The sequence below is a fragment of the Cryptomeria japonica genome, chromosome 1 (genome assembly GCF_030272615.1).
Source record: "Cryptomeria japonica chromosome 1, Sugi_1.0, whole genome shotgun sequence".
NCBI classification, from domain to species: domain Eukaryota; kingdom Viridiplantae; phylum Streptophyta; class Pinopsida; order Cupressales; family Cupressaceae; genus Cryptomeria; species Cryptomeria japonica.
In genome coordinates this window covers 459,673,525-459,682,560 of record NC_081405.1, presented here as the reverse complement: position 1 = coordinate 459,682,560, position 9,036 = coordinate 459,673,525, and the positions used below count along the sequence as shown (strand labels likewise).

The 9,036-nt window shown below is 36.0% G+C and overlaps 1 protein-coding gene across 6 annotated transcripts; it reads right to left on the bottom strand.

The window, feature by feature from the left end:
- Positions 1-1,796: 1,796 nt before the first annotated feature.
- On the bottom strand, positions 1,797-8,441 carry LOC131064291 (oligopeptide transporter 3). Of its 6 annotated transcripts, none has more exons than XM_057998402.2 (7): positions 8,176-8,441; positions 6,070-6,576; positions 5,378-5,475; positions 3,843-4,412; positions 3,484-3,736; positions 2,856-3,038; positions 1,797-2,700 (listed from the first exon to the last, which is right to left on the bottom strand). In XM_057998402.2, exons 2-7 carry the CDS (start codon positions 6,553-6,555, stop codon positions 2,086-2,088), a joined length of 2,205 nt encoding a protein of 734 aa, XP_057854385.2. In that variant the 5' UTR covers positions 6,556-6,576; positions 8,176-8,441; the 3' UTR covers positions 1,797-2,085. The 6 variants fall into 6 exon arrangements, with proteins under 6 accessions (XP_057854385.2, XP_057854419.2, XP_057854378.2 ...); XM_057998436.2 differs by having other exon boundaries at positions 6,070-6,569; positions 8,176-8,395; XM_057998395.2 differs by lacking the exon at positions 8,176-8,441 and adding an exon at positions 7,547-8,133.
- Between the last annotated feature and the right edge of the window lie 595 nt (positions 8,442-9,036).

Here is a 9,036-nt window from a genome sequence, read left to right as displayed (position 1 = left end):
CTAGGATTCTGTTAATTTTTATGAAGGGATGAGATATGAAATTGTTTTGACTTTTGTGATGATGTGTATGAGTGAATATTTAAATGAGTTTATTTTTACTTTTATTATGAGTTGTTTCTATTTTTTTTAAGTATATGATGGTATGAACATGAAAGTATCCTAATTAATTAAATGAACCCGAATTTATTTAATTAACTATTGAACAAGAAATCAGCCTAATTAATGAAATGAAGCATTTATTTAATAAGCTAATGATGGAGCAAATGGGTAAGGGATGTGGTGATAGTGTCAAAAATATTTAATTTATATGATGATAATATGACGATGTTGACCAAATGGTAAAAATAAGGTGAAAATACAAAAACACATCTTAAGTGTCTACATGTTCTTTTTTCTTTCACTATTTTTAATATGGCTTTCAAGCAAGTTATATTTAGTGTCTATTTTATATGTGACAAATTCTACTCAGTGCATGCTTAATTTTATTTTGTAGGTTTCAAATGGAGTTCTAATTATGAGAACATAAATTTTTTCATCCATATCTATATTCTTTGATAGTGAAAGTTATTTAATTTGCAAGTTTATTGTTTGTTTTACTCATTTATCCTCATATTAGTTTGCATTAACATCAAAGTGGGGGAAAGTTTCAATGATAAATATCGCATACCCATATGCTTTTTCCTTTTCGATTAGATTATCCTTTATGAACTAATAAGTCTCCAAGAAGCATATTCTTGTGTGAAATATGGCTCATTACCTTACCCCATCTTATCCTCATTATTGTGCATTCCTACAAACTCGTCATAATCCTTAAATTCCTCATTCACAACTAAGATTAGATCGATGAGTGCAAATTTCAAGCTTAGGTAACTTCCATGTGCATGAATATAAATCTTTTACCAAGCTTTTTCACTAGTTGTGAGCCAACCTATGTTATCATGTTTTTTCTTTCATGATTATCTTATACTCAAAAACCTATATGTTATGATTTTATCGTGTTTCTATCTTATGATTACATTTTCATTATCCTCATCATGCTTCTAGGTTTACATTTTCCTTGTGCTTAAATGATCTTTGTCTAGCATTTATGGTCATCATTCATAAGCCATTAATTCAATCTACCTATGAGCTTGATTGGGAGACTCAACAAATTCCCAAGTGTTGTCTATAGACATCTCACTTCAAACACGTACAATGAGCTAAGGTGTGTCTATTATAGTGATGCATTCCCATGAGTAAGTGTAATGCTCATCTAATTGAAATTGCATAACCCGCATGTCAAAATTTAAACTAAATATCACATTTAACTTATATAACTCAAATAAATATCAAACTTAATTTAATTGAATTTCAGAATAGTAATTCATTAGTTATTATTTTCATCCAAACTCTAATATAATAGTGTTTATTATTGTTCAATTATTTGCCCAAGGAAGCATTATTTCTCCTTTTGATATTGCATCGTCACTATTGGAAGAATGGAGATGTGCTCAACAGAACTGTAATCCTGTTACATATGCATAAATTTTAGATAGTTAGAATGCTTCTTTTACTGATTTTCCATACACTAAATGCATGATTACGTTTATTTGCTTTTGAATGATTTTTTTTATGAGAATTTATAATTTATAAAGATTTTGAGTTGTAAAGTTCTAAATGATTTTTTTTTATGAGAATTTATAATTTATAAAGATTTTGAGTTGTAAAGTTCTTAACAGTTTTACAAATGTACCCTGCATCAATGAGCTTTCTTGGTCGAGTACAAGCATTAAGTTGAAGACACACAAAAATCTTACTTGGCGAAGGACTTGCATTTATCACATTTCCCTAAAAAAGAAAACTAGTAGGTCTTGGAAGTTGGTTCAAATGATTGCAGTGTATCACGTTTCTCTGCTTGGAAAGAAAGTTCGTGCCAAACATGTGCCAAGTATAATCCTGCAATCTTGTCTTGCAAAGACATGGGCCCGGTATGCTACTGAAAACTTGTCCTGCAAACAAAGTTGATTGGGAAGACCTCCAATCTTTTTATCACCTAACATAATTATGGAGCTCAATCTTCACTCTACAAAACAGAAAGCAGAAGGATCAAAACACTGGACAGCCTGTAACATTTACACCTGGGGCAGTAGGGCACGAAGCAAGTGGGCAGTGATCAAGTTCGGTTCCCCACCAGCTTAAATTGTGATTCTGAGAGCCAAGTGCGAAGTACAGTAGCACACCCATGAATGCTGTACCACAATCCAGGGCTGCAGATAGAATATAGTTGTATCGCTGCCACCACTGCTTCCTGTAGCGGAAGACAAAATAGTTGAAGATGGTACCTGTTAAGATCCAGGAAGCAATGTTGGCCGGCGTGGCAGGAGGCATGCCAGCAAACCCATATGTAATGACTGGTATATTTATCAGTGGAATCCACTTTTTATCGGGAAATAGTTTGCTCAGAACCCAAACTGGAACAGGAAGAAGTGCACCAACCAAGAAAAGCCATATCAGATTTCGGTACAGTCCATTGTGTCCAAACAGGCGCTCAGGACCCACAAGACCCCAAATAACAGATTGATCAAATGTTACTCTGTACTTTGGACATGTCCAAGCGCTGTCAAGGGGTAAAACATCCGTATCACAGATATCCTCTATGGTTTCCAGCATCCACCATGCAACAGCAAGATTTACTAGTCCTGCCAAGACTGTAGATGCCAGCTGCAGGGGGGAAAAATAGTAGTTTTAGGATAGGGGTAAATCCCCCTTTTTTAAAAAGAAACACATCTTGAAGACGGTTAAAATTGATATTAGCTGAAATCAAAGTGGTTCAAAAATGAAAGAAAGGAATTTAATTAGAGCAATAGAAACTATACCTGAGCAGTATACATACAACGCGGAGGAATTTTCATGTATTGGCCAAGCTTCAAGTCTTGAAGAAAATTAAGTGCATGTGTGCTACTGATCCTGCCATAGATCTTGAAAAGTAGATTTGCTATGGGCTTCCCGGGTAAAATGTAACCAAACATGAACTGAGCTATAATGTCATAACCTGGTTGCTATTTTTATGTATAACATCAGACAATAATGGAAGTTCAGCAGAAGTAAAGGCAGATATATTCCGCTTTTAAAACAAAATAATAAAAATCACAAACCATTAAACAAAAACTTGGGATTTCGATTAGCTTATACTACTTAAGAGTCAATGCAAAGGAAAATCATGAAAAGAAACTGTGCTGAAATGCATGGAAACATTTATATGCTGCTGAAATTTTTCTGCAGTGAATGAGCTGTGCTCCCAGTCTCAATTCAAGGTCAAGAAAGAAACAATAAAATGAGACCTGAGGTCAGATGGTGGGAGGATGCAAAATCTTATGTGACCTGAGATCAAATATTACAATATTTGAAGATGATATTGAAATTTAACTAAACCTATTGAGAGGACTTACATTGTAAAGAGAATATGTTTTAACAACGTTTATCAAGAAATGGCAGACATCAAACCTGGTTGGTAGTAGCCTGAATCACTCCAATTGGGAGAGTTAAGAACCATGACAGTCCACATGCTAGTAACATGCCCCACCATGGAAGTTGAATTTCATCTTTCCATACAAATGACAGTAAAATACAGAATGCCATGCTGCCGGCCAACAAAATAAGGAACCACCACTCTGGAACTTCCTTATAGCGCTTCATCATGCGTCCATGTATATCCAATTTAGCATTCATAGCAGATCTGCTCCGCTTAATCATGTCACTGTAGACACAAAAATTCACTCAATATCATTGTTTAAGTGACTAGCACCAAACTCCTATTAATTTTGTGAAGTAATGAAGAATAGAAACAACCAAATGGGACTCACCGTCCATTAAACAGGAGCACATGGGTAATTGTTGCTGCAATCCTTGCAAAACCTGATCCAATCGACAGTGCAAAAAGAGGGCTGAGATATAGCTTTCCATAGTCATTGTAGGCCCTTACATTCAATTCATTATCTGGTGTCAAGATCTTTGTGGTATCATATTTATGACCAGTAGCTTTAAACAACTGATTAGAGAAGATTGGATATGTTCTCGAATCAAAGACGTTGTATTTCCAGTAACATATAGGAACAATTATGTAAATAAACATTACAAACCCAACTGCAACATTCAAGATTGAAAACCATGGTGTCACAAGTGGACTTCCATGATATGCTGAAATTCCAGCCCAATCAAAGGATAAGGCTCCAACACCCAAACCCTTATAGCCTGATCCAATTTGCTGTGCAGTGATACTATGTGGCCAAATCCAACAAACCCAAGAGAAAAATGTCAAAACACTGAACATGTATCCAGGTAATGTGTAGTATGCAAAGCTGGCTAATGCAAATATTATGAAAAATTGCATGCGTGACAGTCTCTTCCCAGAATTGTCCTTCTCATGAAGAGCCCTGATTCACATTCAAACAGGTATTCGTATCAGACAAATGATAATGGATTACACCCTTGTCAAATTTTCTATGATAGAGAATCTTTGAAGGGATAGAAAGGAAAGTTAAAATCATATAATTAAATAAGATTAAACTTGTCTAATTTTTTCTTATCAAGGATATGTTAAAACTTTCAGGTGGAAAAGAATTCTGTTTTCCCCCAATCGATATTTAATCACTCTGGATAATTATTTCTTTAATATATAAAAAAAATTGAATTTCACTAAGCATTTGGACCATATTGCTTTACCAGCCAACCAGAAGTAATAAAAAGATTAAATGTTAGGGAAATTATTCTCAGTAGCAGGTGCAAGTAAAGAATTTTATTCCAACTACTATGAATATTGACATTTTATGCCTGCATATCAGAGTTAGCATATGTGTTTGTGTTAGTTATGTTAAACTTTTCATGAACTAGCTAGGAGTGGAACCCAGGACCTCCCATTTGCTTGTGGGGTGCCCTCTACCATTGAGCGAAGAGCCCTCTTGGTGATTGTTCCATCTTTGGTTCTGGTGTGACTCATTTTCCAACACCCCCCTTAAGCCGCACTACAAGTGCTTGGGCTCCTAGCTTGGCCTGGCTCTGCCGACCTGAGACCAAATTAAACTTTTCATGAACCAGCTAGAGGTCGAACATAAGACCTTCCATTTGCTATTGGCATGCTCTGCCGCTGAACAAGCCCTCTTGGTGAACAGTCCATCTTTGGTTCTGATATGGCTCATTTTCCAACAAGTTGCATTCATCCAGGCTATTTTGATGCTGCTGCTGTGTTCGTCTAAACTTAGCTCATGCTTTCAATGCATATTTAGCATTCCTTTTGTTTGTAAAACTTAATAGTTATTTTAAGAAAATAATTCAAAAATACTATTTCTCTTCTTGCTTTTCGAGGGGAGGAGGGAATTAGAAGGCATCAGAATTGGCTTACCTAAAGAGAGAGACCTGCGCCAAGTTGGAAGGCCACCACATATCTGCAGGTTCAACTAGATATTTCCTCAGCAAACCAGCCCAACCGTATCCTAAGATCTGGAAGGCACCATACATGGTAAAATATATGCATTGTCAGTAAGAGCTTCATAATATACATCCAAGGCAATATAATTTTATCCTTGTTTGTATCTACTAATGCTAAAAAGGCCAAGGTCAGAAAGAAAAAGATGTTAAAGTTTCTGTTTCTGATAATCATTGAGACCAAGAATAAGGTAAAATGAGTACAGATCCTAATTAAATAAGAATGGGCCTTTCCGATTCCTCGGTATCTAATATGAGGAGGTTGGCTCAGCAGAGTCCATTGTTAATAATTCATCCCCTACACATTTAACCAGGATGCGTCCTCGGCCAGTTCATTGTTTGGCATGAACCAAATGCACATATGTCTTTACAATTATTGAGCTAGGAGGCACAATTATTGAGAACTGAACTCGAATTCTTTCCATGCATTCAAGGTTAAAATCTAATATTGATGTGTAACAAGCTTTGTCAGGCACTGTGCATACCATGTTCAAAGATAAAATATCCAAATTACAAGAAAAATTTAAATTCATGCAAGCCTGTTTGATCCAATATTCTGCACAGAGCATTAATACATCATAATTTGAAATGGCATATATGAGATCTTGCCTGTGAGGAGATTACGATGATGAGAGCTGCAATGAAGCTAATACTTTGCTTGTAATAAGCTTTCATGACAGTAATTGCCCCAATTGAATATGCATCTCCACCCCCAGATGAAACTGCGTTGCTGGCAAAGATTGTTATGAGTACATGCTCTTTCATATTGAAGGGGCCAGGATTCAGGCTACACTCAAACCCGAAAATCTGCATTTTCCTTTCGGGAAGGATTGCTGCCATAAATTTCCCCATCGGCAAGGCCAAAATCTGGGCTAGAATAGCAGATATGACTAAGGGCTGTGTTCTGTAGGTGAAGAAGGTGTTCAAAAACATGAGAACTACACATGACACACAACCCAGTGTCCATACACGGAATGTAAATACAGGCAAAGTTGGGTCGTCGGTAACAGGTACCACCAGTGCCACTTCTTCTACTGGAGTTTGATCCTTCACCTCTTTCTCCTCTGGATCGGGATCCATCACTTGCTGGCCCATTGTGCCTGGTTAAACTGTACCCTGATTCAAATCAATACATAATTTCGACAAATCAAAAAATTGAACCGGATAATCAAATGGATAAAGCTACATAATATTCCACAATCTGGTTTACATAATAGTATCCAGCCAAAAAACATGAATAGTAATTAATTTAATATGAATGAAACCTGAACCTTTCAGTTATTTGCAACCAAAAAGAGAAGCACCGCAGCTTCACACAGATTAAGATATCACAACATGTCTAGTAAAACCCGTATTGACGAAAATAATTCTAATAATCCACACAATTCATAAAACAGGGGAGAAGAACATAACTCAATCAACTGAAAAACAAAAAGGCGGTCTGGACCCAATTCATGCAATTCAATATACTAACCTAGCTGAAATCTCAAAAACAACTGATGCTCAAATTCAACCCCTACCATGAGAAAGTAGAGTAATAACTATAAAAATGACCCAAGCCAAAATTCTGCTATATGCATTTTATAAAACCTACTCTACTGATGCCCATAAAAAAGGGTTCGAGCTCTAGACAAACTCTTACACAAGACACAAACTATAAGCTTCTTCAAAACTAAACTGTGATCTGAGTAATAATCGAATTAACTATATCCTAGATTCAAACCCTCTTTGGCATTACAAGCTTGCACAAAATATCCTAACAAAAAAAGGATAGGCCAAGAAAAGTCTGAATAAATTATACTGAATATAGTGATGGAAGGTTAACCTACATTCCACATAAAAAAAGAAAACCCATTATGGGCTAATAGGTCTGTAGTAAACCACCTCCAAATATCGATCCATGGCCCTAGGATCTGAGCCCTTGCTGGACCACTGTTTTCAGCAATTATTAGCTAAAAGGTGTCTATAAACCAAAGGGTGAACTTAATTCAACAGTACAGATGTCACAGACATAAAACGGCAAGTACCTAACATGGTATCGTGCCCAATAAATTCAGTAAATCATACTGCATAAAGATCAACTCACCCTCCAAGAAAAATGAACCCTGTCAGGAGCCAGTAGCTCAGAGGTAGAGCACCCTGAGCAGGTCTTAAGTTCTGAGTCCTAGGTGGTGCATGCTTTTGCATACTAGATAAGCTATAAGCTGTGTTTTAAATACTGATCTGGCTTCAACAGTGCAAATTATCAGTAATAAACAAACATAGAAACTTCCACAATAATGTAGAGCCCAGACAAACAATGGCTTTGGCCAAGACAGCTCAGGAACAGACTTTAATATATAAATATGTTTTAAGCTGCTTCTCAACAGGATCCTCTAATCTAACATCGGTTTACTGCTCAAATGGTAAAGGGTTAAATCAGAGCATTACAGTACAGTAAAAGAAAAAAATTGTTGCCCAATTTGTGGATATGCAACCCTGTGAATGGTACCAACCATAAGCTACAGGAGGTCAACAAGGTAGGCTCTGAAACCATCAATATATGATATTTTAGGCTACAACCCGACAAGGAAAACAGGCCCGCAGTGAGGGAATGTATGTGGTACTGCCAGAAAGAAATTGTTACCACGAATAGCAAAGCTGTAAGATAAAACTTGCTTTTAACAATGCAAGATGACAGGGAAGAAATGAGAAGGAAATAGACAAGATATTTACCTGGAGGATGGGAGATGAAGACAAAAGAGTACTGGATTCTGAGAAAAAAAGATGTGGGTGTGTTTATGTATGAGATTGTGGATGTGGGTGCATTGCATTTATATTGTTTCCGCTCCATGATTGGCGGATTCAGAGTGGTTTCGACGGTGGAATTGGCGTGTGGAGGAATGTGGCGGACACAAGAATTTAACGTGCTAAACATTGCTTCGTTTGCATCAATGCATTCCTCTGTGTGCCAATGCATTCCTCTGTGTGCCCGTCATACTAGTCCAACTTTATAAATTTACATGAGAATATAAATGGTTTACTTTACCATTTGTATGCTATCATTAGAATGGAATGGTTTGATTGGTGACTGCTAAATATGTTTACCAGTCTAGTCTCTTCTTTTCTAATTGAACTGTTCAATAAACATATATATATTCAAACAAGATTCTCAAAAACTGTTTCTAAAATTATAAGTCCTTAAATAGAAGAATATGTTTTCTTAAACAGTTTGATCTTGTTGTACTCAGTGAGTCACGGATTTGATGGACACTCTTGAACTAAAAACTGCTGTGATTTAAAGTCCTCTGAGTCTGATTTTATTTTTCTTTATGTAAAAATTTTATATTCCATGAATGATTTTATTTGCCAGTTGATTCTATTGGTTCTTATATATGAAATTTTATCAGATTTTTGATAATTTATTTAAAATCTCTTATTTTTTTGTAGAATACAAGCATGCAGACAGCCATCGAATTTAGAGTTTGCATGGAGTAGGTAAATGTTAATGTACAACTATTGTAGAGTTTGCATGGAGTAGGTAAATGTTAATGTAAAACTATTGTAGAGTTTTAATTAAAGGAACTAAAGTTTGGT

Coding starts and splice junctions, on each gene's coding strand:
- LOC131064291 (XM_057998402.2), bottom strand. CDS start 6,555: ATGGGCCAGCAAGTGATGGATCCCGATCCAGAGGAGAAAGAGGTGAAG. Junction 5,476..6,069: donor TCATCGTAATCTCCTCACAG/GCAAGATCTCAT, acceptor GGTGCCTTCCAG/ATCTTAGGATACGGTTGGGC. Junction 2,701..2,855: donor GTTGTATGTATACTGCTCAG/GTATAGTTTCTA, acceptor TCCCCCCTGCAG/CTGGCATCTACAGTCTTGGC.